Here is a 27,257-nt window from a genome sequence, read left to right on the forward strand (position 1 = left end):
CTCCTCCCCCCCGCCCGCCCATGTGGTGCCCCAGCACCGGCAGTGCCCGGCCGTCGGGTGAGTGACCTTCGCGGGGGGGACGGGAAGGGGGGCTGCCCGCCCGTCCGGGGAGCGGCGGTTGGTCTCCGTGCGGCCCTCAGGTGCGGATGAGCCGTGGCCCACTGGGGCTTTTCCCTCACGGCTGTGCCCAGCCCCGAGGGGCGCTGCGGGCACATCGCTGCCAGCTGTAGGCGGCCTGGCCCCGCGGCGGGCTACCGGCCCCCGTCCTGGGGCGGGAGGAGGGAGCGGTGGTCTCGGTGGTCTCGGTGTCCGGGGCGCTGAGGGGGCGCGGGCGTCCCTGTCCCCGCCGCGCCTCGGGGCGTTAACGGGCCGTCGGGCGCCTCCCGCCTTCCCGCGGCCGCCCGGGGAGCGCCCGTGTGCCGCTGGGGGCGGGCCGAGGGCTCGGTGCCTGAGGGAGGGGGTTTCCACCTGCCGCCCCGGCGGGGCCAGGCGCGGTCTGTCCGGCCCTGCGCTTTGGGCCGGTCGGTGCCGGGGTCGGGCCGCCCAGCCGCCGATAGCCCAGTGCCGGGCGGGTGGGCAGCGGCTCGGCGGCCCGTGGAACGCTGCTGGCTTAGGCCCCTTTGTTTATCCGCAGGCTCCTCCGTGCGCTCTGTGTGAGGCTGTTGTGGGGCTTGTTTCTAGCTTGTCGCCGTGACTTCTTTGTGATTTTGGTTTTTTTTCTAAAAGCTGCCACTTATTGGAGGGAAAGGGGGGAAAAAAAAGCATGACCCGACGTTAATTGGAAGAGATTTTTTATTATTCCCACCCCCTCTCCCCCAAAGGTAATAGGGCAAGGAAGTTAAGGACTTAGTTTTCTAAAATAGATATACCTTCTTGGCTTTTTCGGGTTGACTTCTTGGTGGGAGCAGTTTCTTATTCATGTATAGGAACAGTGGTCTGGGCCTATAATAAAGTCTTTATGAACTTCCCTGTCGTGTTTTTCTTGTAACTGAAGCTGCATGCGCTGGCAAAAAGGGACTAGCTGACCGTTTATGTGTTGGCTTTTGGATGAATTTTTGTGTCTGTTTCTATGAAATAATTGTACATACCAGAAATTTATAGTTAGTATGCAGTATGAGGGTTCTAGAAGCAAAAAACCCCACTCTTCCTAGAGCAAGAGTATTTATTTATCTGATTATTATTTATCTGTAGGTTTCCTTGTCTTCTTCTCTGGAAAATACTATTTTAAAATGTGGGAGTATTTTTTTTGTGTGTGTGTGTATCGCTTCTTTACGTGCCTTTGATCCGTTACAGTTTACATTCACAACTTAAACTATGTAGAGCTTACCGTGTTAGCAAATATACTCATTGCATATTCATAACACAGGTACTGCTTCTTGGGCTACACAACTATGCACCATCTTTATCACGTCATGACTTCTAGCTGATCTGTCTTACAAAGGAATTCATGACGTGATGTATATGGTATCAAGTGGTGGAAATCCAGTTGCATTCCAAAACAAGCTCTGCTGATTCTTTTCTCAAGTTCAAGCACTCGCTACTAAAATACACTCTGTAGCTCTGCTATGAAGTTATAGAACTTCCGCCTCCAACAGTTGGATTTGCCTTCTCTGACAGTGAAAGTATCTGTAATTGTCTTTCCATGTAGACGTTGATGCGCGGTGACTAAAGCATGTCCTACCCTTTTGTTACTAAGGTAAACAAAATGGGAGGATGAGCCCTATTTTACCTCAGTAATATTTCTGAAGTTGTATATGACATACTTCATGTACTTGGAATATTTTTTAGTGTTTCCTGTACTCTTTCCAGTTGCGATGTAATCTTGAATCAGATTAATTGAAATATCCTGAACTACTTTAGAGTCTTTATTCAGTCAATGAAATAGAATACAGAATGAGACAACTCTTTCACCTCAATCAATGTTGCATTTAAATATAATGTACTTGTCTAGAAACTTGGCATTCTTTGTGCAACAGAGCGAGCTCATCGGGCCAGCCTTTGAACTTGCAGCAAAATCAACATCTTCATATTTTCTCTCTTATTTGGCTTTTATTTTGGAGAGCATTAAAAAAAAAAAAAAACAACAAACAAACAAAACACACAAGGCTGCTTTGTTAAGTGTCAAAACATTCATTAAAATTTCTTTTCACTATTACTGGTGAGCAGTAATAGAACTGCAAACCTAGTTTTAGTATATTTTTGACAGCACAGATAACAGTGTTGTGTGTCCTCCCTCTGAACTGTCTTCCCAGCACCATAGCATCCAGCAGCAATCTGTATTGCTGTCTCTGTCTCCACCACCCAGTTCTCTTCTAGCACCGGGAAAATGCTGAGCTGTCCCCCTGCTTGAAAAAGTAGAAGAGGGACCTTGCAGAGGCTGGCAAACATTTCCCGTCTGACTCCCCAGCAGCACATGGGGTCAATGGCCATCTCCAGAGTGGGCAAGGAAAAAGATTGCACTGGGGCTGTGATTCTATTAGACCAAGCAGATGTGGATCAGAATAATAAGATTGTGCAATCAGCTGTTTGGGACTGGTGGAGTAGAAATGTAACACTTTCTACGGTGTTAAAATAGAGGGTCCCTGCTTTTGACTCTCTGGTGATTTCAGGTATTTATTTCTGCCCTGTAATGACTGGACGTAGAACCATTTTGGCTTTCTAGGATGCTTGTACTTAAGGTATTCAAGTACCTTAAGTTGTCTGTAATTTCTGTTTTGATAGTAACTTACTGTAGGTGTTAAGAATATACAGGGGGGAAAAAAAAAAGAAAAATGCTTTAAGCGTTGGCTTTTTAGAAGAGCAAAGGAATGTATTTATTAATCTGACCACAATTTTAACTTGCTATATTGAGACAAGTTTATTTTAAGAATGAACGTGGCAGAATAGATGAACTTTGGATTAAAAGTGAAAAACACAAAACCATGTGAATGAAATTACACTGGTTTAGAGTATGATGAAGTTATTTAGTCCATTTGGTATGGAAGGATCTGGAAATACTAGAAAATACTTGTAGGTAATTTACTAACCAAGTCTTTGATTGTTAAATCTGTTGTTTTCTTAGGTGTATGCGGATCCTGGAATTCTTTTTTTTAATTGAATAACCTGTATCCTGCTGCCCCAAAAACCAGATTTGAGCTATCTTTCCCCCCGCCCCACTTCCTCATCAGTAGAGCGCAATAGTGGCTACCTGTTCACTTCAGTAAGTATAGCTTTGAAAATAATACTTATTTATACTAATAGTATTTATTGATATTAGCTATATTTGAGCTAGTGTATTTGCTGAAAGAGAAATGATACTGGTAAGGATTTTGACAGTGTGATTTCTTCCCTGAAGGGTGTGGGAGCATCATTTTCAAAACTGTAAGAAATCAGTTGTCAAAAATTGGAAAAGAATGGATAAAATAAGGGTTAGGATATATGTTTGAGACGCCAATGAAGAGAAGTTTACAAAAAGAAACTTTCTCTGCATCAGTGACTGGAGCTATGTTTTTTTCTTTTTTATAAATGAATAAGTATGTAGCTAGGGATCTAGCCTTATAGTAGTTGAAAAACAAATACTGTTTCAAGCTTCCATTCTGAAATGTGTTTATGAAAGCCCATGTGGATTGAAAAGTTGCTGTCACAGCTATATTGATAAGGCAGGTATCAATGCCACTCTTGGTTTTTTTGGTTCAAGTAAAATACAGTTAGGACTGGCTGAAGATGTAGTTCTGTGACTTTATGTGCCTTTTTGGTTGGCTTGTGATCAATTATGTAATAAATTCCTGGTTATATTAAGCACATCAAATTCCTATTTCTAAATTGCATTTTCCTAAAAAAGCTAGAGTTTGTATTAACTGCCTTTGTATTTTGTTTAATATTTAAAGTATTGATCTGAATGTCAAGGTTAACTACCTTGGAATAAAACGCTTTGGCTTTTCATTACTACAGGTACCAGAGTAAGAAGCTACTATGTGTTACAAGCCAATGAATTTGCCACTCAAACTAACCGCTTTTAACTGCCTTGTTTCTGCTTGTTCTTTTTTCTAGATGCCAGTTTGCTGCTAATGGGTGTAAGTAAATTAGACGTCTTATACAGAAAGCTTCTCCTCACTAAACTTTTCATCAGAGGATGGGGAAAGCCAGAGGATCTGAAAAGGTGACTTGTTAACAGCATAAACAGTATTTTATAGTAAAAGAAAAATTCAACACTTGAAGTACCAACAATTGTTATTGTCCTGTATTTAAAAAAACCCCAAAGTGTTAAACTTTGTTTTGTTCAGGAAATCACGTGTTTTCATGCCAAGGGAGGAAATGGATTTAAAAGAAGTCAAAAAGGGATTTGCTAAATGTTTGTGTTTAAAGAGGCTGTTCTTGAGAGAATGTATATATGTCCAATTACATTTTTCATTTCTGCATATATGATAACATACTTCAAGCAACATCTCTGAAAGTGTTTTCTAAAATCGAAACTTGCTGAGTTTTTGCAGAGAAATTGTTCCGTTGAACATCAGAGGATCTTGCTAGCTTTCTGTAACTTCTTAATAATAGTGACCTTTAAAAGTGTAAGATGTAATCAGAAGGTCTTCATAGCCCAATTTAGATACCTTGAAAATAAGAAAAAATGGAAGTACCTCTTAATTTTCAAGTATTTGCTGATTATTAGTTATTATTAAGAGTAACACCTGGAGATAAGCACTTACATTTCTTAAGTTTTAAAAATAACTGAATATATATCTTCTGTATCATGTAATATTTAAATAGGAAATTATAAGTCTGCATTTAATAAGCTGTTTCTTAGGTACTTGAAAATCATTAAAGACATTTTAAGGAAAAAACAAATAAAATTTTATTCACTCTGGATAGCAGTGCAGTTCTGGGGGGGCTGTTGTTTTTTTGTTTAAGTCCAAGAGAAACATCTCATCTTAAAATGGCACTTGGATTGCTTTGTATGTCTGTCTTCAGTTGGTTTTTTCTCTTAAGTAGCAGGCTTTCCTGCCATATGAGAATGTTGAATTTCTAAAATGTTTAGTTTACTTCTCTTGGATAAGTAAAAAATGTCGGGTTTGTTTTGATTGCAGCATTTCTGTATTTTGCTACACATGTGTATCTGATAGGGGACATCTTAACGTTATCAAAACCCTTTCTAAAAAACTTTTAGGTTCTTGGTGAGACATGATGAAGTTTCACTGCCCTATCCCCTCCTGACCCCAGTGCAATTGCTATCTGTATGGGGGAACCTCGGACTAATTCTACTGTTTTTGCAATACTAGGCAAGGCTTTTCTCTTACATGGGGTCTATAAGGGTAATTGTGCTAATGTCAAATGGCAACAAAGAAGCATTGCTGGTAGTAGTAATGGTATTGGCTGTGGCTCTTCCTTTTTCATGGGGGGGGGGGGGAACGTAAAACCTCTCACGTGACATCAAAAGCTACGGGGGAAACGTGAGGCAGGCTTGTGGGCCTGCTGGTCTGAAAAGTGGAAGAGAGGATTTGTTACATGTATTGCCCCGCAATGGGAAGATGATGAGCTGTTCCCCAGCAGCCTGGCTTCACCTGGATGACGAAGGAAGAACCTAACCTCCCACTGATTCCTCACATTGGCGAGTGAGAGGAGGCAGTACCACTCCCTAGTATGTGTGCCCTGTTGTGCTGCCAGAAACAGTGTCAGCGTCTTTTTTTTTTTTTTTTAAACTGATGACTGTGATGCTCTATTAGAAGGAATTATGAAATTTCTTATCTAGCATTGACTGATATTACAGACTACCTGCCTAGATGTAATCTGAAGTTTTACGTACATACTCTTCATGTGATGACTGCTAATATTGTAAAGCTTTACACTCAACTCATTAGCAAGAGCTGAAATTCCTCAACACGTGCAAGATTTAGCATTCAGTATCCTCCTAACTACAGATTAAATACATAAATAAATCCAGTATTTTTAGAGGATTGTGTCAAGCAAAACACCTCTTCATTTAGCTTACCCTCCATGCTCACATCTAATAACTTTACCCTTATTTTCTCATACTTAATAGACTTAACTGTTCTGTATAAGAAAAGCAGAGACTATGTACTAGAGCTGGTTTTGTTGCTGTGGTAAACTGATTTTCTTTCTGTCTGTGGTTTGGTTTTCGCTGGTGTTGGGAAGGTGAACACGTCATTCCTGTTATACTGTTGTTCTGTACTTTCCACCCACATCTTGCTGTTTTAGTTGGTCAGGTAACCTCGGGTGTGTTTACAACCATAAGAATGAGCAAGATATTCTTAGCATAGAATATTTAAGGTTGAGAGGGCCATCTTAGGGGCACCTAGCCCAGATGCTTATTCAAACCACAGCTCACTTAGTTGAGTCAAGTCACTTGACACCTCATCCATTTGAGTTTTGAAAGTCCCTGGAGGATGGAGATTATTCCTAGTTTCTCTGGGCAATCGTTTCTAATGCTTAACCATTACCACTCTGAAAAAAATCTCCACTGTGTTCCAGTAGGAATTTCTTATGTTGCAACATGTAACCATTGCCTCTTGTCCTCTGGCTGTATACCTCTGTGAAGAGTCTTGTTTCATTTTCTCTGCAAGACTTTGCAGCCCTTTGAAGTAGCAAAAGCGGCAACTAGATTTGCCCCTTAGCCTTCCGTTCCAGCAATGCAAACCCCGTTACCCTGCCCTTTTGGCTGCCCTCTTGCTAAATGGAGAAGGTATGCTATTGGTTTTCCTAGCTGCAAGGATGTGTTGTGAGCTTGTGTTCTTTTTGCTGTCTGCCAGAAACCCCATGTCTTTTCCTGCAGAGCTGCTACCTAGCTGGAAGTTCCCAGCCTGTATTATTGCATGGGGCTGTTGCATCCTAGGTGCAAGATTTTGCAGTTTTATTATTCAGTTTTAGGATGTTTATTGACCTGTTCCTCCCATTTTATCCTGGTTGCTCTGAATGGTAGCCTTACCTTCTAGGTATCAACCTCACCCTCTGGCTTTTGTCACTCATAAACATCCTTACGTGCTGCTGTTAACTTGTTTCCAGCTAGACTTGAGATCATGGGCAACTACATTTTGATGTTGGTGGTCCAACCTGTTTTTCACCCATTCAGTCTGTATTGCCCCAATGAAGCTACAAGGATGTGCAAGCGTAGGAGGTTGCTGTAACTTAATTTGGCCCCGAAAAATGATAGATGTTTTCAATATATCAGGTGTAAAATATTATTTAAGAGCTGTGCAACTGCAAGCAGCGTACCTAGCGGTTTTTTATGTTTTAACTTAAAAGCATTCTTATATACCTAACGTATGGTAGTCTGATTAATCTGTAAATGCAAAGCTGGTTTCATAACTTTTATTTTCTTTGTGGCTTACTTTAGCTCCTGAATGTTTTTATATATATATATATAAACACACACACACATATTTATCTTCTCTTTTTTTTTAGATTAAAAGTTGAATCTTCTCTACTTGTTTCCTTTCAACAGAATATTTGAATTCAGAAAGATTATTGGAAACAGGGAAAAATGCCAGACGCTGGTTTCAAAAGATTACCCAGTTTTCATTGACAAGGTACTTAAAAGCAAGAGATGCTGCAGTTCAGCTATGTTTATTTTCCTGATGGTATATAAAGGTGAAATCAACTTAGGAGGCTGCTTTTATAAGATAGAAAAATTCAATCTTGATGTCATGTGATGTTGTCACAGCATGACTTGCTGCTGGGATTGGCAACTGGGAACTTGGGTTAGGGAGTACATAGAGATAGGGTGGTGAATGCACCTGACAACATTTAGTTAGATTTTACTGACATTAACTGACTTCACTCGTGTTCTCAGTTGTTCTGTATCAAGAAAAGGACATTGCAATTGATCTGTGTGGGAAGAGGAAGTGAGTCTGTAGAGGCAAAAGAGATCTAAGTAGTGTGAGTTTTCAAATGCTCTTGATTGGAAAAAGGAAGCCCTGAGCTTCCACGTGTGAGGTGTGCAGATAAAGTGATCGTTGCCCTGAGGACTTTTCAATCTAGAAAGTGTGAACAGGGGGGCAGAAATGAAGAGTGGTTCTGAAGTCAAATAAATGCATTGGTGGTCAATGCTGTGGCAAGCTAAGTACATAGTTTCCTGGGGCTTTTTTGGTTTCTTTGCTTGTTTTTGAGCTGCTGTGGATGGAATTAGGAGGCAGTGGCAAAAATGTGAAACAGGTTGGAAGGGATGGGAAAATGAGCAGTCCCATTGGCTTCTAGTAGAGAACGGAAGGAAACTGAGAGATGAAAGCAGTGGCTCTACAAATACTGGTTTCTTCCCACCCCCCCCACCCCCCCCCCCCCCCCGTAGTACAAGAGTCGTGGAGGTGGGATGTCAGATCTTGAGACTCAAAAAATGCTTGAAACTTAGTATGTGTTATGGAAGTTATTTAAAATGGGACAGCATTACACTTTATTCCTTGATTCCTTCAATAGGTCATTTAATAAAAGCAGAGTTTGACACAACTGTGTTGATTGTGTTGACTGTGTGTTCCTATATTTGAAAAAAGACCTCAGCTTTGGGGTTTTTAAAGTACATTTTTATCCTGTAACAAATCCTTGTACTTTAAGAGATTAATTTTCAGAGCAAGTTAAACACTGATATGAAACATACTGCTTTAATCCTATTCTCTCTGTAGGTTGAGGAGCAATCTGACTGTAAAATCCTTGAGGGGCACTTCATTTCCCCATTGGCTCATTATGTCCCAGGTATCCTGCCAGTCGAATCTCTTGTAGCAAGGTAAGAAAAAACAAGTGGTATGTCCTTTCTGAAACTAGCATGGCAGAGAAACAATGGTCTGTAAGTAGTTTTATTGTGAAGCTATTTTATTGTAATACAATGTAAAATATTTCAAACTGGTTTTTTTACTAATGTTTTGAAATAGATTTTGACCTCAAAAGTGAAAATAAATCTTACTCGTGATAGTTTAATGTGTGTATAAATAATAATAAAATAAGAAGCCCCCTAGCAAAGTATGTTCGTTGCTAGGGGGCTTTTTTTTTTTTTTTTTTTAGTGTAGAAATCATATTGCATAAAGCTATGGAATACCCTGGTTTTTTTTTTTTTTAACTGTTTATTTTTTCCGAAATGAGCAGCATGCTGGAAATGAAGGATACTATAGCCAGGACAGTAGTTGTTTCTTTTACATATAGCAGGAGAAGCTGTTTACATGAAAGCAGCATGTTACATGGTATTTGAAAGAATCATTCCAGCTTTCCATTTACATTGCATACAAAAAAATTGTATGTGTACTGAAGTAGTAAGTTCATTTAATTGTAGCAGGAGAATCTGGTGCCTTTCTTACTTGGCAAGCCAAAAAAAAAAAGCATCCTTGCAGAAAGCTGGATGATACCTAATGACATTTTTGCTGGTTTTACACTAATACTGCTTTGCAGTTGAGGGATGGGTTTGGAAAGGGAGCATATTTTCTTCTTGCTTATAATTTTGAGCTAAACTTTCATGATGGAATTGGTTTCCCAAGCTTTGTTTAATAACTTAAACATTTTGTCAGCTCAAGTTGATACTGGTATTGTCAATTTTATCAATATTACTGGTTGGTGGTTTTATGTGTACTTAAACATGTAAAACTAAAGAATGTCAGAAAAAGTTTTTTAGTCAAAATATCAACTTTTTTCCACCTCTCCATTGGTTAGAGAAAGAAACTGTTGCTTAACATTATTGGACTATTTAGTCCCATAGTGGAAAATACAGTATACTGGTTGTTGCCTTATCTATGTTCTCTTACAATTTGTAGTCAAGTTATGCTAATTGCTATATTGGACAGTATTGTTACAGTTTTGAAATGCTCTACAAATGTCTCTTAAGTTAGTTGTGCATTGTGTGAATATTTTTTTCCAAAGTGTAACACTGTTGTATGTAACAGTGCTCCATCTTGTGGGGAAAATACCAGTGGCTCAGAAGTTTGGGTTTGGGTTTTTTCCCCAGTAGTTAGCCTGTAAATAACTTGAGTAGCAGCAAAAGATATTAAGTGATTGATGTTGGGTGTATAGAATAGTTTCATGGTTTGTATGTTGGGGTTTTGATGTTTTTTCTTAATTTAAATATATTGCTTATCTTTAATCTTCAATTTCAGCTGTTGTGTCTTCAGGAAAAAAATAGCAATCTGCCTAGGAGAGCTAGTTATACTTTTTTAGGCTGCTCTTCATCTGAAGTTCCATTTCTCCACTCTGCAAAATTTAAATTGTGATGATGAGGTAGTGGTCTTTTTTAGGAACATGATCTTTAAGCTTGGCTCCTTTTCTTGTTTGACATTTATTCTCTTCTGCTTTCGGATTCCTTTCTTTGCTGGATGCGTTTATGAAAAATGATACTACTGAGTCGCTGGCAGTTTACTGCATGGGTTATAAAAATACTTTGTTCTGTCTTTTTCTTTTTTTTTTTTCTTTTTCTTTTTTGTTTCTTTTGTTTGTTTAGATTAATTTATCTGGCACAGCATGTAAATAGATATACTTTGCTACAATAGGTGTTTGTTTCTCACAGATTTCAGTTCATTATACCCAGAAGATGGAATAGCAAGCACAGACCTGTGTGCATTCATTTAGCAGGCACTGGAGATCATGTAAGTATGTAAAATGCATTGTTATTGAGAAATTAAATAATCAGATTTTATCTTAATATATGTTTGTACATCTTATCTTTAGCACTTCTGGAGGAGACGCACATTAATGGCACGCCCAATGATTAAAGAAGCCTGTATGGCATCTCTATTGCTAGAAAATCCTTATTATATCCTTTTGTGGAAAGCATATTTATTCTTAATGTTCTCTCCAAAAGGTAAAAGACTCATCACACTGGTATAGTATCTAGTTTATGGATTGATTTCCCATGGACTTTTCGGTAGGTAGAAGCAAAGAGCAAAGTATGACCATTGCAAGAAACACAGTGTGGAACACCACTAATATAATAGGCTACTTTTACACTGAGTATTGCTTTTTGGTTTTTTTGAAAATGTCTTTTACAACTTCTTACTGTAGTCATTAGAGTAAAAATTCTGATATGAATCTGTTTACTGATCAAAGTACTGATATCATGCCTTTAGCCATGACAGCGTGAAAACTGCATTCATTCTGTATCATACTGTATGACTTCTGGATGTATTAATGACAGAAAAGAAAGTTGCCTCTCCTGCCTTCCCTTCTCAAATACAACTCTTCAGTACCTCAGGTACTTCTGAGAAATTTACTGCTACCGTTTAAGATTTAGCTCTTAAAAAAAGTTAGGTTCTGTCTAGTCATCAACTCATCAGTAACTTCTATGACACTGTTACTCTGTTTTATTGAATAGGTTCTCTGGTTACACCTTTTTCCTGCCCACATACCTGACAAAAGTAAAATCTTCAGTTGCAAACTGCATGATCAAACTACATTTAACTTGATGTAGTTCCAGTTAAACATTTAGAATTTAAGTTCCAAATTATAATGAATCCATGTTATTTATGTATGTGATTTATTTTATTTTTTGTTTGATTGTCAGTTTTTATATAGAAATATTTTACTTTCTTTAACTTGAGTCTTCTACATGGCTGTAGAAAACCTAAGGATCAATTGTAAGTATTACTGTTACATTCATGGAAACTGTCTTTTTGAATTACCACCTTTTTTTTTTTTTTTTTTTTTTTTCCAAGAAGCTCAAAGTAGTATGAACTTTGATAGTTTATTAAGAAAAAAAAAAGTCCCCAACATGAAAAAAAAAAGTCCCCAACATGGAGCACTTGTAACCTTTTAATGTGAAATTGTCTACCCTTTGCTAGATGATTTTGATATTTTTTGTTAAGAGATCACAGTGATCAGGAAATTTGCACAAGACGAACTTGTAGTATAGAGCAAGATTTCAGCAAGTTGTGTGAATGCAAGCACCAGTTAATTTCCTGATTCACAACTGTGCGTGTACAAATGCTGCAATTATATGTCAATCAACTGTGAATAATCTTTGGTGAGGTAGCATATTTCCCTGCTGTAATTGCTAAGACTTTTCTTTTTTGAGATATTTTAAGGATTTACAATCAGACATGTAAATAAATCTGATGTTGCTTGTTTGTTAGTCAGTGGAAACTATGCAATATTCAATATTTTACAGAACTTGCTCCCTCGGTTTCTTAAATGGGAATTTAGAAGCTTAGTTAAATGGTCCTGTTTTTTTGCTTTTTGCATTTTCTGAACCATTGGAGTATTAACAGAATTCACCAGGATATGTGTCTGAGGCAAAGCTGTGGGTTTAGTCTACCAATATTTCTTAAGATCCAAATATGAGTTGGTGTTCTAATCCTTTTTAATCCTGACTTGGACATTTAACATGAGTAGAAGATGCATAGAAAGCGATTTAATTTTAAACCTGTCCATTCTATTAAGACTTGACCAGGAGCACCGTCTCACACTACAGCATTTTAGATTTTGTAGATTTTATTTCAGTTTCAGCATTTGGATTTAGGAAATCGAAACATTTTAAAAAATACTTCAAAGGAGAAAGTTTTAATTAAAAAATAGTTTCTAGGTTTTTTCCAAAGCAGATGCAGAATTTTATTTATTTTGGCATAAGAACCACATTTTTAAAGAAAGCAAATTACATTTCTCAACTAAGAATTGCTTTTTTGACAGAGAAACTGCTTAAAAAAATATTACGGCACTTAGAAGTGTGAGATAGGAAGTGACAGGAGAGAGTGTGTGCTGGAATACATCCATTGGTGGTTTCTTTTTCCAGCTATTGAGGATCTGATGCGGAAGAATAACTTAAATATTTTGGCGAGGATATTTCTAACTCCATCCTCAGTTCTCTAGCTTGACAGCTTAGTACATGCATGATTTATAGAAGGATTGTTTTAAAGAGAGTGCTCAGTCTAACACTCCAACAGTGAAGCAATTGTCACTCTTCAATACGAGGTTACAAAGCAGCAGCAGTGGGTTTTGTTAATATACAAGTAACAGTGTTTAATAAATATAGCAGCTGGACAGGGCTGAGGAATATCATAACAAAGCTGTAGGAAAGAATTACATTAGCCTATAAATACTGGTCTGCAGCAGCTATGTTCATTTCTCCGTGACTTGCACAGTAAGCTTTGTCCTTGTGCTTCAGAGTGTCTCAAATGTGATTGTACGCTGGCAGAAGAGGCCCGTAGCCTTTTGTAACCTGACTGCGTGATACTGAAAATACACAGTCCGCTCCCCAGACTAGAGGTGTATCAATTGCTTTGTAAAATACATTTTTTTCCCATTTTCTAGAGTCCCTCTTACGGTTGAGCTGAATAGCTTTCTACATTTTTTTGTTTCTTCTGTTTTAATGCTTTGCAGTACACTACATGAATTTCTCAGTACCGTGACAAACTTCCCACTTTGCAATTTCAGTCTTACAGTGACACTGATGAGTGCTTCCAAAGCTGACATACTGATTGCTCTTCAAATGTTGTGTGCAATTTTTCAATGATGTAAAACAGGTAAACAAGACAAAGAACTGTTTCTGCAGATGAGATAGTGTATATCTAGGACTGTATTACTTTGATTCTATTTCTAAAAGGTCCGTTATGACCTTACAGGGTAGAAGATTACTGCTAATGAGATTCTGATGTTGGTAATATCTGTTGCTAGAAGACCAAGCTGTCAGTGATATTACATTAGAAGCTTAGCAGGTGTCTATTTCTCATCCTTATTTAGATGAAGATGTACAAGTGCCAGAGAATCTGGACTTGCTTTTTCTCCTGTTGCATCAACAGGAGTTCAGCTCCAAAATTCTCTGGGATTGTATCAGGCTTTGTATAAAAGTATGTATAGAATGATGAGAACTGTAAAAATTTAATCTTAGAAAATAAATCCTATATTTTCCTTTTCTGGGGACAAAAAGACGGTCATGTTTAAAAAATGTCTCGGACCTGTTTGTGATGGGAGGAGCTCTTGTTCTAGAATCGGCAGCTCTTTTGCACTGGCTAGAGAGAGAAGGCTATGGACCGCTAGGGATGACTGGAATATCCATGGGAGGACATGTAAGCTTTTATATTTCCTGTTCAGTAATTTTTGTTTTAACTTCTCGTTTGATCATTTAGCATACAGAAAGAATTTGTTTTATAGTGTTCCTCTCAGAAGTAATTTAAATAAACATTTACAGTCGTGAGAAACAAATTGTTGGCAATTCTCACTTTCTGTGGTGCTGAATTAGTAAAATCCTCAGTAAGTACTGACAGATCATAGAGCCCTTTTGTCAGCCATCTCCTGACAGGCTTAATAAGAATATAAGCTTCTCACATAATTATGGTTTTTTCTGTGGAGTGGGAATGTTTTCTGAAATAAGATCTGTACTGATCAATTGCTAGTTCTCCCTTTTTAACTCCATTCTTCTCGCCTTAAATTTGTGTGTTTGAATGGGTTGTGTGAAATGTCTCTTCTTTGTAGGGGTGTTGCAGTTGAGGTGACTTTTGGTGTCAGTTCTGTTCTCTGCTCATCTTTTTTTCCCCAATCATTGGTATTGATCAGAGGAGATTTCTGTGGTTGAGGTGGATAACGTTTTGTGTATGACACTGTGCATATTCATACTAATACCCTGCTGTTTTAGTTTGATGCTTGAAAGACTAATACACAGTTAAACTATTACTGTTTATATCTCTACAGATAACCATTGGCCTGTGAGACATAGTTACAAAGCTTATTAAAACAGCCTGCCTCTGTTTTGCTGATCCTTGTTTGTTTGTTGTTAGGAGCTAAATAAATAATGTTGGTAATTGTAGTGTCTACTGAAAGGAAAGTAATTTTCCCCCAAAGCACATTTTTATAACTCTTACTGTTGTAAATGTACTAATGACCTTTGGTTTACATAAATATCACCTTGCTGCAACAACAGCTTTTTTGTTAAACACGTCTTCCCTGTCTTATATTTATAAGTTGGATTGGAATTCTCAAACAGTTACGTGCCCCGCTAACCCTGCAGGACACTTCAAATGCTGTGCAAATGCTTTAGGAATAATGGAGTGCTGTATCCGGTACCAATGATCATATGCAGCGTGGGTATAGAAGGAGGCAAGATCTGAGAGTGCGTTTGGGAACTCCTTTGAAAATTTTTTTCGTAGTCCGGAACATACAGTGTTTGACTGGTCCTGACTTACAGGACTTCTGGTGCAATTTAAAACCAGGGAAATAAATTGTATGTTATGTTGATCATCTGTAGAATGTGTTTTGCAACAGAAGGTAGGTGGCACAAATTCAGTTCAGTTGATGGGGAGAGCTGGAAATAAGAAGAAAGAAGTCAGACTTTCTGGCTATCAGAACATAGATATGTGGTGGTGTTCTAACTTTTTAAATAAAAAAATAATTACAATAGAATTATAGCTTAGTTATATAAATCAATTTATGAAAGCATATGGCACAGACATGGGGTATTACATATTAAGGGGGTTACACTGTTTTTCAGTTTAGTGCAATAAAATAAAACATGTCAAGAACATACCATGTAGGAAACTTCTATACGTTTCTGGGACAAACAAAATATTCATAAAAATGTGTTCTGGGAACTGATGTAAGAGTAATAACTTAAACTTTACAGGACAGAAAAAGAATCTGCTTAACATGATGAATTACTTCTCCATATTTTGTTTCCAGTATACAAATCTTAAAAGTATGGCATTTTAAATAGTTCTTCTCTTAGACGGGAGACTTCCATTTTGCCTTGGAATAAGCTTGCAAGAGCTTGATGAAAAGGCTTTGTAGGTGGTTTTCATAGTTTTAAACAACTAAAAGTCAGAATAAATATGCCATTGGGAATTCTTAAAACAAAAATTCAGTCTTGAAATTAGCCTTATCCACAACAATGTTAGGGAAATCACTGAAGAATAGGCTGTATCTTCTGAATAGGTGAAAGTATATCCAACTGCCACAGTCCTTAACTACTTTGACACTGTGTATTTGGTTGATACTGTATAAACAATTAAATTGAAGACAAAAGAGTTCTTTTTACCATTTTGTGATTTCAGTATTAAAATAACTAACAAATGCTTTTGATTGTAGATGGCTTCACTGGCAGTGACAAACTGGCCTAAACCATTGCCATTGATTCCGTGTCTTTCCTGGTCAACAGCTTCTGCAGTCTTTACTACGGTAATTAAAATATATTGTTGTTAATATACTAGAATGTAATTAGATGTGGAACTTAAAAGGTTTGGCTTGGCCACATTCACCTTTTCAGTTAGGGCATTTCAGCACCTTTCAGCCTCTATTAGTGACTAGTGGCAAAACCCACCCTTCCTGCTCCAGAGATAGAACAGGCGATAAGGAAGGTAGCTTTCAGCTACTTCAGCGGGTCCTGCACCAGTGTGGGGACTGGGGCTGGCTTGTGGGACAATGGTCAGAGTCCTGGTCTGAGTGTGGGAAGGTGAGGAAGCAAGCCACGAAAACGTGTTTTCTTCTGCTCAAAGCCTGGCTTAAATAGTTGGGTAATAATGCTGCTACTACCATGGTGGGTGTCTGTTTTCATTGCTGATGCTGCTGGGGTAGGTGAATGAATAGACTGGCTTTGACAACCGTCGTTGGTTTAGCCCAGTCTAGATGTGTGCAAATCCGAAGTGGGTCTGGTTTCTGTCTTTTTCACACACACACACCCCTTATTTTTTAGTTTGGTTTTTAAAGGGAGGTGGTTTTCAGTGTCCAGCATTATAATATGTGCTTATGCTTTGATTAAAATATTTGTAAGGGTTATCAGGAAACTTGGCCAGAATTCCACTGGAAAAATCAAGTCACGAAGAGGAACAGATCCATTTTCTCTGTAAATGATCTGTGGGTTTTACTTGTGTACTGGATGCTTGTGTTTATAATCTCAGGGTGTGTTGAGCAAGGCGGTGAACTGGAGGGAGCTGGAGAAACAGTATTTTACACAAACTGTTTATGAAGAAGAAATCATAAAAATGCTTGAATACTGTGGAGTAAGTATAGTTTATTTTCCCTATTTGCTAATATTTACATGTGAAAATCTAACAAATAATGTAACTTCATTTTACTTCTAGTAAAAGTAACCAGTTGTTAGCTAAAACAGGTTTGCCTGTTGTTTCCTTATGCTTTTGATAAATGTAATCTTTGAAGGAAAACCTGCTGAAAAAAAGAAGCTGATATTTTGGTGGTGTAATGTGTGTAAGTATATAGCCCTTGCTAAATATTTTTTTCCGTGACCACACTTAGTGTGATCTGCAACGTAAGATTAATTTAATCAAAACATTGAAACTGTAGATAGTGTTTCTCAGTAACTGGCTTTATAGTCTGGAGAACAGATAACCTGGTGTGTAAGTATTAAAACATGATTTATTACCCTTTGAAGTAATTGCTTCCAAAGAGTCAATGCTGTAGACTGTTTTTAATATGTAGCAACATTGTAACTTTTCTAAGTTGTTTAGTGCGAGGTCTTTCTATTTCTGTTTCTTTGTGTGATGCTTGACCTCCCTCAGCTTTAGATTTACTGCACAGGCAATTGGGATAAACAGGATTTAGAGCTTTTATAATTAGCTTCTTGCTCCTCATGAAATGTAATTTATTGTCTGCATATGTTTTTTGCTTTCTTCTTGACTTTTTTTGACTAGGGTTGAAAGACTCGTGCCAAGAGGAATTTCTTTGCCTCACTGCTCTTCTAGATCGGAATGATAACTTTTTGAGAATTGCTTGTATGTCGCAACACTGTCTTCTAGCCAATTCTGATAAATAACTTTTTTCCTAAGATTCTTTGCTTTGTGACTGTCCTTTTTCAAATATCTTGCAACAGAATAGGGGCTGGGCTGAAGATAGTTTCTGAGACACTTGCCATTTTTAAGTAAAATACACTCCAGGAACACTGATGGAGCAGACATCGCTAGAAGAAGAAACATTTCAAGATGTTCAGCTTATGTCTTCCTAGTATTTAGGGACATTTCGTATTCAGATTTTTCAGTCCTAAACATAACATTAGATGTGGTCACATAGGTTTAGTACCCAGAAATTTAAACTTAAATGACTGCACTTATAAATTCAGAGTTTAATATAGAATCAAAACCAAATGTTTGTATCATAAGCTATCATATATAAGTACTTTCTGCATTTTTTTTAAGCTGACAGAAGTGTAGAATGAAATTTTCAAGAGATAATGATGGTCAGGATTTAACTGAGTGACATGCCGGCTGAAAATAAGAAGTACTGTGAGCAGTGCCCTTTGTATTTTTTTTTTTTGTTGTTGTTCTTTTTTCTTGTAATATTGAGTTGATCTTAATGATAAGATTAATCAACTGGTTTAAAGGAGAAACCCTTAGTAAATTACCTGTTGTTTTGTTTAGACGGATTCTTTCAAGATGGGGCAAGACTTTGTTAAAAACTTCCCTGACAGTGTGGACAGTCTGGAGGATGTGGATGTGACTTCCAGAATGTTTGACCTTGATTCTTCAAACCAGACTGTATCTAAAGAAGCTGTTCACAGCTTTGCCACAAATAAAAGTACTCTAAGTGCCTCATCAGAAAGACTCTTAATGCAAGATGCTCCTAAAATGCAGTGCATAAATCAAACATTTTCAACCAGTAGCAATAGCAATAAAAACTTAACCAGCCCACAAGGACACAGGATAAATAAAAGAAGAAAGAGTGACACTTTACAGAGAGAATCCTTAAGGTTCATGAAAGGAGTGATGGATGAATGTACACATGTAGCCAACTTCTCAGGTATGTATTTAAGTTTTTTTTAATGTGCAGTTTGGAAAACAGTAAAATACGATGGAAGGAGAGGTATTTTCTTCATCCTCCATTGTGTAAACCTGCTGGCACCTTAGCTGAAATAGGAAAATATCTTGAGTGTTACTGAACAGCGTCTGTTTACCACTCCGTTTCCTAATTGTTTTTCTGTTTCTTCTTAATGGCCACTTAATGATAAAGTGAATTAAAAGTTTGCCTTTCAGTATCTTTGCTTATTTTTTCGGTGCCTCGCTGTGGCTATTTTCAGGTATGTGCTAGTGCAAATTGGTATTATTTAAAAGAACAAAAAATTAGATTAGGTGTGATCTAATAGCTAGATTAATTAATCTGCTAATAAGGTTTTTCGAACAGATTGAAGTAAATAAAAGAAAAAGTGGAAATCTGATAACTACGTAGCGGAGAACCAAGCTTGAATGATTCTTTTAGACAAGTGTGACCAGTAAAAGTGCACAGAGGTCCTTCTGGAGTGATGCAATCTGAATATAATCTTTCCCAAGACAGGTATAGCATATAGAGGGAGCTGTAGCTCACTGAGCCTTAAATCTGATGAACCTGGGTTTCTTGGCCTCTAGGACAAATCCCTTTCAATGGCCCACTTGCAGGCCGTGCAAGTGGTTTCATCCTAGAGCTGATTGAAAGGGTTTTGCTTTAGTTGGGGCTTGGAATTGCTTTTGTGGCAGTCCATTCAGACAAAATGGTTCAACTGAGCGTGTACCCACTGAGCACTCAACACATCCTAGAACGTGTTTTAACTTCAGACAGGTTTCTGAAAGAGTTGTCTTTGAATGTCAAAACATTCTTGATACTGAGACCCTGTGCCACCTCATTTTTAAAATCTGACATTCAGTACTCCATTGTTAAATGTTTTTTTAAAAAAAAAACAACGCAAAGATTTCTGTAATAGCATAGATTTCTTGACTTGGGCGATGTCCGAGATCATCTAGCCAGAGAGGTTTCGTGATAAATCCCAGTGAAGTGTTTTCCTTAAACCTTTAAAAGTTATTTCAGTAGACAGAAAAAACTCTGTAATCTTTATTCTAACTACAGCTGTTCTTGTTTCTCTAGACACTTATCCAGGTATCACTTAGCTAAAGTGTTGACCTTTCTTGAAACTTAAGAGGATCTGTGATCCTAACGCACTTGTCAAAGTGATGTAGCGCTTCGTGTCATTTGTCTCCCAGGTCTCTTCATGCTCTGGGAGACATTGCATCCTCTGCCAGGGTATCCTTGGAGTGTGTCTAGAGAGGAGCTTCAGAAAATCTGCCTACCATTCAGATTTCATGGAAAATTGAATGGAAGGCTAGAATCTATCTTAGCATTACATGTCCTCTTTACATGACCTAGGATATATGAAAGTAGAGGGTCTAAATTATTTGTGGCATCCCATTGTCAAACGTCTTGGCTGGCCACTCTTTACCATACCGCTTATATTCTTTGTGAAGAGAGAACTGTTCTGTGTTCAGCATCATTTTGGTGGTGTTCTTGTTAGTAATCTGGTTGGTGCAATTCTTGTAATGAGTAATAAATACATATAACAGTATATTGGGGGTTTTATGTTGCAACTAAAACATGTAGGAAACAGAAAAGAAAGTGAATGGATACTGCACTTTGTCTGACCTCTCTCATATGAAAAGTTCTTTTCTGGTACTCGAGGAAAAAAAATTATACAAAGCTTCTAATCTGAATTTCAGATGTCTCCTAGTTCTTTTCACTGGAAAAAAGAGATTTCAGAGAACTGACCTGAATCCTATAGAGTTTTGTTGATAAGAGGAAAGACAATTCTATCGTTCCTCAGAGACTTCTGAAGCTTTCTGCTTTAAGGGAGGGAAAGGGATTGATTAGTTTGTTTTCCTACTGATGGCCTCAGTACTGTAATGTCAAAAACCAGACAAATTCTGCCAGGAGACTTCAGAAAACATAATTTTACCAAAGCTTAGAATAATTGAATTTGTTTTAGAAATAGAGAACATTTTTACAACAGAAATCTCAGCTGATGTGTTTCTCTTTCTTACCTTAGACGAATTCAGTTTTGTTTTTCTTTAGTTCCAGTTGACCCAAGTTTGATCATAGTTGTACAAGCTAAGGAGGATGCATATATTCCTCGGACTGGGGTGCGCAGTCTTCAAGAAATCTGGCCTGGGTGTGAAATTAGGTATCTGGATGGAGGTCATGTCAGTGCCTACCTCTTCAAACAAGGGCTCTTCAGGTAAGTTTAAAAATAGTTGAAAGCTTAAATCCGTAATTTTGACATACATGATTTTTCTTCTAAAAGCAAGTCTGTAACTACTCTAAGGCAACAATTACCAAATACTGCTTTGATGAATAAGTTGCTGGATCTGAAGTCATTTAAAGAGAATAACAGCATTTCCATTTTATGAGCAAAGATGAGGTGCAGTATGATCATTCAGTAAGCCAATGGCAAGAGAATGATCCTTCTCATTCTTGTTTTCCTACAAAAGTTTTTGGTTAGCTTGTTCACTGGACACTAGAAAAATATTCTTTTAAGCAGTGACTGCTTATGTTGTATTGTGCAGCTGTTGTCTTTTTGCAAATCTTATTTTCTGAGATTAAAAAAACCCACACAATTGAAAAGCAGAATACAAGCTTGACTGCCAATGAGTAGTACTTGCATGAATTCTTGCCTTAGTAATACTAGGCACTGACTTTCTGAAGACAGTTCTAGAAGTCGCTTATACAAATGCAATTCCTTAGTTTTAAAAAGTTAAATACTTGTGCTGTTTATTTTAAAATGGAAGAAATTAGTAAGACTCTACATCCTTCCCATTTTGGAAGCTTTGAGCAACAACAAAAAGAAATAGCAATATACTGGTTCAAGGTATGCTAACTAGTAGCTCATTGCTGTTTAAAACTTCACCTTATTATGTGACAGTTGCACAAAAATTACGAATTATGCATGTCTCTTTGACCATTTCTTGACATGTTTGCGTAGAAACCTCCTAATCCATTAACATTTGCAGTCGTATTAAAGTTGGTAAACAGTCCCAGTTGTTCCTGAAGCACAGATGTATTACTGGGTTGAAGTGAGAGATCCTAGAAATAAGTAAAGGAGGAAAGACTACTAATAACAACTTTTTTATTGAGTGCTGTTTTGAAATTGCAATGATAGCTTTGTAAACATGTTTTGAAATATATGAAAATAGGCCAGTTATATCTGCCTTTTCCCAAATTACACAAATTACCTTTTTTTTTTCTTTGTTTTAGACAAGCGATTTACGATGCATTTGACCGCTTCCTTCAGAAATACACAGTTTAAAGATCTTCTTAATGTGTTCAAACCGATCTCATTTGTACTTCCACTTACTAGAACTCATATTTGGAAAACAAGCCTCTTGCAACGTTGAGTTTGACTCGCTGAGTTTGACTGTTGTAGGTAACAATTATCAAGAATGGTAAAATACCAGCATTACTTTCATTTTAACCAAATGCCATTCTGACACACTTGCTTCAGTGAAAAAAGCTGTGAAAAAACAATGGCTGGCAACATTTGTTAGTGCATGAATGGTTCACGTACTTCATGTTTAATCACATTGTGTATTCCTTCAATTCTGAATAAATCCTTAATTGTGTATCAGTTGAAAACAGACCAATTAAGTATTGAAAGAATGTAAAATTTGCTGTAGGGCTAAGATGCTTTCCTGCATTTAGTGTGTTTCTAGTTTGTTCCAGGTACCTGGGTTTCCTCTTGCTTCCTCATCCCTTGCTATTCCTATTGTGCTGCACTGTGGCTTTGCCAGCACTCGGCCTCTTGTGTTTCTCACTGATTTTTCTCTATTATTAATTGAAAATTAGCTATACTAGAAGGGGCAGCATCAAATCTTGCAAAAAGAGGCTTTCAAAATTCAGTGAAGAGTCAAAGACATTTTCATTCAACACATCTGCGAGATTTTTCTGCCACTGAATTAAACCATGCCAGTTCAGAAGAATCAGGTAGCAATTAATTGATCCGTTTCACAAAACTGGAATAAGTGAAAATGGATTGTCTAGTAATTAATTGTTTACATGCATTCAGTTGGATAACAAACTTTTTCTTCTAGATTTTTTTTTTAGAATGCTAGGGGAAATAAAAATGTAATTTTCTTTAGAAGCAGTGGCACAAAGAGTCTGATTGTAAGCAGTTAAATCGGCAGCAGATGATATGGTGCTATAAGGACCTGTTTGGAGTATTTCAACAGAGGTCCTTTTCGAAGTGCACTCAGTGCTGATATGCAAAATACAGTTTCACTGTATAATAATAATAATAATAATGTATGTGAGACTAAGGGTTATTAGAACAGTAAGGTTAGCTCCTTATTTCTCCACACTGTTTTTTTAACTAGATGGGAAATAACAAAAAATTGGGATTATGGGTACACTTAAGAAAATCCAAAGTCTGTTGTTTCCTCTTTTGGGATCAAAAAGGCCAACAAATTGCAGTAGAATAAAAGGTTGTCATGCCTCAGCTCTATGTGGTATCTGTCCACATCTTATTTCATGGTAATCTCCTGTAATGTTCTCTTAAAGCTGGTTTGCAGAGAAGCTGAAGTACAGTAATGACCAGAGTTACACAGAAAAAAAAAATAGAAAAATCCAGACATTTCTCAGGATGTGTGACTCCTGCACCCTTCATGTCAGGCATTTCATTGATCTCCATGATTATCGTAATGGTTTTTAATAGGCAGAGTATGAAACAAACAAAAGTCAGTTTATATAACTATGTTATCTTGAATTTTAGTCTGGCAGATAGGACTAGTAACTGGGAAGAAATCGTGGTTAAAAATCAGGTAAGTTCAGTTAAAACCAAAGTGCAACAACTTGTAGTAACCCAAATGATTCAACGTACAACTTTGCGGAAAGTGCAAAGTAAGATGCATTCTGCTGGAAGTTAAATTGCTTCCTTTGAGTGGTTTTTCAGCATTTCTTTAGACAGTGTTGGTTTTATATATATTGGGAGCAAGTGTGGAGTGACTAGCTTATTGAAATAGATTAGAACACTGAATAAAAGTTTGAAATCAAGTATAACTAAGCTTACAAATTTAAAATTGAAAGCTTGGATACTATACTGAAGGATTTATGGGACTTGTATTTTACAAGCTCATTCATCAACTAAGAATGTTTTACAAGACTATTGTTTGCTATCCACCAACGTTTTTAGGATCTCGCATTTTAAATGTATTTGTGTGCTTTACGTCCTGTTTCTGTTGCAGCTATGAGAAAGGGAGGTAACTGGTGGTGAGGGAAAGGGCATGAATAAATGGAAGAGAGAAAAGATATTTTGTAAGGCTGAGAGTAAGCACAAAAAAAATCAACTTCTCTAAGCTACAAAGTATAACATGCCAAAGTAAATATTTTCAAAGCGCACAATACTAGGAATTACACAACTGATGGGAACTTGACATCCTGAGGTCAGTGTTCTGATGATATTACTAACAAGGTTTAACTTGCCAAAAGGGCATACTAGTCACAGAAGCAGATTTATGCTAATGTAACTCCCGTTTGCGAGTGTGTCTTTTGGGATAGGTAGTGAAAGACTGGTCTCTGAAAAAAAGGAGAAATCACACTTTGCTACGTAACTAAAGTAATGTTGCCAAATAGGAAAGCCTGGTAAGAAGCATTTAAGAAATTTATCAGGTTAGAATAATAAAAAGGAAAATTGAGCTCTGTGGTCTATTTCTGCCAGTTGTCAGACACAGGAAGCTATTAGCTGGTCTGTGAAGGGGGGAATTCTGCTGTGTAAATGTTTTTAACCTTTGAAAATGGACTTTTTAAACCGGATTTTAAGGTTAAATCCTATGAAAGCTTTATTAATAATCTGTTTTGGTGTTAAATGGGAATGTGATTTTAATCCAGTAACTGCTTAAGAAAAATACTGGAATAAGGTTCCTGCACTAAATCTGAGTAGCAGATAAGCCATTCAGTATGTCTTAAATTTATTGTAAAACTGGCCTTGATAATTTTCTGGTTTTAATATTTTTCAATAAAAATCCTAAAAAAATAGGTGTGAGGGTTTTTTCTTTCTTGCTAAGAGGAAATTCAAAGTGCATCTCACTCATCCTGTAACCTTGTTATGCCTACTAGTACTGTAGCACAAGAAGAGTAGTTAATCTACAGCACAAGATAAAAGCTTCACATAACAAAAGTGATACTGCTTTCATGTTTTTCTACATGCGGCACCTAGTAAAGAAAATAAACTTGTATCATCTCATTAAGATACTATTGTGGTTCCAGTGTTGTACTTTTCAGTGGCTTCATTGTGCTAGAATTTCCTGAACTCATTTAAAATCCCTTTTGCTTTTAAAAGGGTCCAAATCCTGTACAACTTCTTCCTGCTTGCTGCTGTGTTCCAAGCAAGGGTGTGTTGTGCCATAATAAACTTAGAGCATATTGTAGGACACCTCTAAGAGGAACTGGAAAAAATCACCCTTGCTGTTAACGGTTGCAAGGTGGGAAGGTGGTAGGAGTTTTGGATTGCTGCTGTCAGGAGGAGGCTGTTTCTTCGTCTGCAGCAGTTTGTTACATGAATGGGAATGTCACATGCTAGTTGAAAAGCCGCTTAGAACAGATAGCTGTAAATGTTACTAGCAGGTGCATCTTTGAGTCTTGATGTTTATATGCCAAAAAAAAAAAAAAAAAAAGTCCTGGAAAATTGTTGCGGCTTACTCTGTGGAATTGGAGCAGTTATTCTGGTGGAAGCCTGCTGGTTGTACCCAGCAACCAAGATGCAATAAATTTTATTTTGGTGCTCAGTTACACTGTCTGAACAGGTCGTGGCAACACACTTCTGCATACTAATGCTGACAAAACAGGAGGAGGACAGACAGAGCGGGTAGTCCTTTTTGCCTACATTTGAAAGGAAAGGCTCAGGACGGAGTGAAAGGTTAGGTCTGGTGTTTTACCCGTGAGTAACCCAGGTAATTTTTTTTTTAGTGTTTGTTTACATATATTTCTCCTGGCATCGAAGTGCTGGTCACAGTCTAGAACAGAACGCATCTAATCTGTTGAAAGGAGCTTTTTGTAATCTTTCCCCTCTCTGAGTTAGAAAAACACACACCCCTCAAAAGTGACAGCTCAGCAATTTTATTTTTTTTTTTTTTCCCCCCCCAAGGATCGATCACTTGTGTTGTATTACACTAGAAAGTCTGCAAAAAGGTATGATATGAAGGAACGGAGCCTTGTTGCTTTTTCTTACTGGAATGTCATATGCATGTGTACAGATACTCTGTAAATAGTAGATGAGAAAGTGAAAATACTTGGAGCCTTGGAATGCTTTTTTTTTTATTTTTGTTTGGTAGCTGCTAACATTTTGAGGCAGTTAGTTTTGGGGTTTTTTTTATTTATCCTAATTGCTCCTGCCATGTCACTTTTTTAAAAATGTTGTTCTTCATTACAGTTGGTTGGGCAGGGAAGCTTCTTTATCTTAAACTGTCAGGTTCTCTGTCGGCTTGGCTGTAATGATAAGTTACACAGTATTGAAAGGAGGTTTGTATAGTCTGTAGGCATGTAATTTGCCATGAAAAACTATTACGTGAGTAAAATGCTACTGTATTTCACAATCCTGCAATTTGCAGTGTTGCCTGGAACACTTGGATGCTTCCACACAAGAGAAAACATAAGCGTTAGAATGTAAAGTAGCTCGTAACGATTGTTGTTCTCTTGGTTTCATGTAGTGTATATCAACCTCTTTTTCAAATACCGGTATTTTTAAATACTGTGCTCTTAAAGGGAAAACTAAGGTGAGCTTCACCAAGGAAGTCTGACTTGTCCTGCTTCTGAAAGTAACGAGAGGGATGAAACAAAGTGGACAAAGAGTTAAAGATGAGTCTTGCACAACTATAAAACCTTTTTCTATACTCTTCAGGCCCCGTCCCTCCAGTAACGTAGAGGGTAAGCCTTCTGTTACCACAAAGTTACAAAACAAGTATGCGCAAAAGCTTCTCAAGCTGCCATGTTACTGGTCACCTTGACTGGTATTTTGCCCCCATGTAGTTAACTCTTCCATCAGTTTTCTGCTTTTTTCCTGGTCTGTTCAGGTTCCTGCACTGCAGTACTGCAGCGTTTCTGAAGTCCCAGCCGGCCTACGCATCTGCTCCCTTATCTTCTAACCCTTGAGCAAAGAAAAGAGGAACCAGGAGGTTAATCCCCTTCTTACCAGTGACTTAGGTAGGGCCTTTGTCCTTTCGTATCACTCCAACCTCTGCTTAACTTCTGAGTTTGGGAAACCAAATAAAAGATTTGAGAATCGTTTTGAACAGGCAGTGTGATGGATGCTTCTGCTATCAGGAACGTAGATGTAAACATATACAGATACTGGCTTTTTTTTTCCCCAGTCAAAATTACTAAGAATGCTTTCCTCTATTTCAAATAAATCTGCCACTGCAATATGCAACCGGCGTGTCCTTGATTAGTAAATTTATTGCATCTGAAACAAATCACATTCTTGGTGGCTTACAAAGGAAAAAAGCTTCTATGAGTTTGAAGATTTGCTTTAATTTTAATCATTCTGCCTTTTCCCCCCCTTCTTTCGTGGTGCAAATTTAAAATGAAGAAGGGATACACGTGTCACTGTTTGTGCAAAAGTGCTTGGAAGCAATAGTGATTTTCTA

General features: G+C 37.6%; 1 protein-coding gene across 3 annotated transcripts; it reads left to right on the plus strand.

Moving 5' to 3' along the window:
* The first annotated feature begins 121 nt into the window (after nt 1-121).
* On the plus strand, nt 122-26,905 carry ABHD18 (abhydrolase domain containing 18). Of its 3 annotated transcripts, XM_055706162.1 has the most exons (15): nt 122-140; nt 3,062-3,199; nt 4,030-4,138; nt 7,433-7,517; nt 8,604-8,704; nt 10,466-10,544; nt 10,627-10,711; nt 11,504-11,531; nt 13,817-13,955; nt 15,967-16,056; nt 16,776-16,877; nt 18,249-18,627; nt 20,701-20,863; nt 21,880-26,538; nt 26,685-26,905. In XM_055706162.1, exons 3-14 carry the CDS (start codon nt 4,047-4,049, stop codon nt 21,929-21,931), a joined length of 1,395 nt encoding a protein of 464 aa, XP_055562137.1. In that variant the 5' UTR covers nt 122-140; nt 3,062-3,199; nt 4,030-4,046; the 3' UTR covers nt 21,932-26,538; nt 26,685-26,905. The 3 variants fall into 3 exon arrangements, with proteins under 3 accessions (XP_055562137.1, XP_055562130.1, XP_055562124.1); XM_055706155.1 differs by lacking the exons at nt 122-140; nt 3,062-3,199; nt 4,030-4,138; ... (2 more) ...; nt 10,466-10,544; nt 10,627-10,711 and adding an exon at nt 13,324-13,412 and having other exon boundaries at nt 11,451-11,531; XM_055706149.1 differs by lacking the exons at nt 122-140; nt 3,062-3,199; nt 4,030-4,138; ... (2 more) ...; nt 10,466-10,544; nt 10,627-10,711 and adding an exon at nt 13,270-13,412 and having other exon boundaries at nt 11,515-11,531.
* Nucleotides 26,906-27,257: the final 352 nt, after the last annotated feature.

Source organism: Falco cherrug, chromosome 1 (assembly GCF_023634085.1).
Source record: "Falco cherrug isolate bFalChe1 chromosome 1, bFalChe1.pri, whole genome shotgun sequence".
In the NCBI taxonomy this organism is placed as follows: Eukaryota; Metazoa; Chordata; class Aves; order Falconiformes; family Falconidae; genus Falco; species Falco cherrug.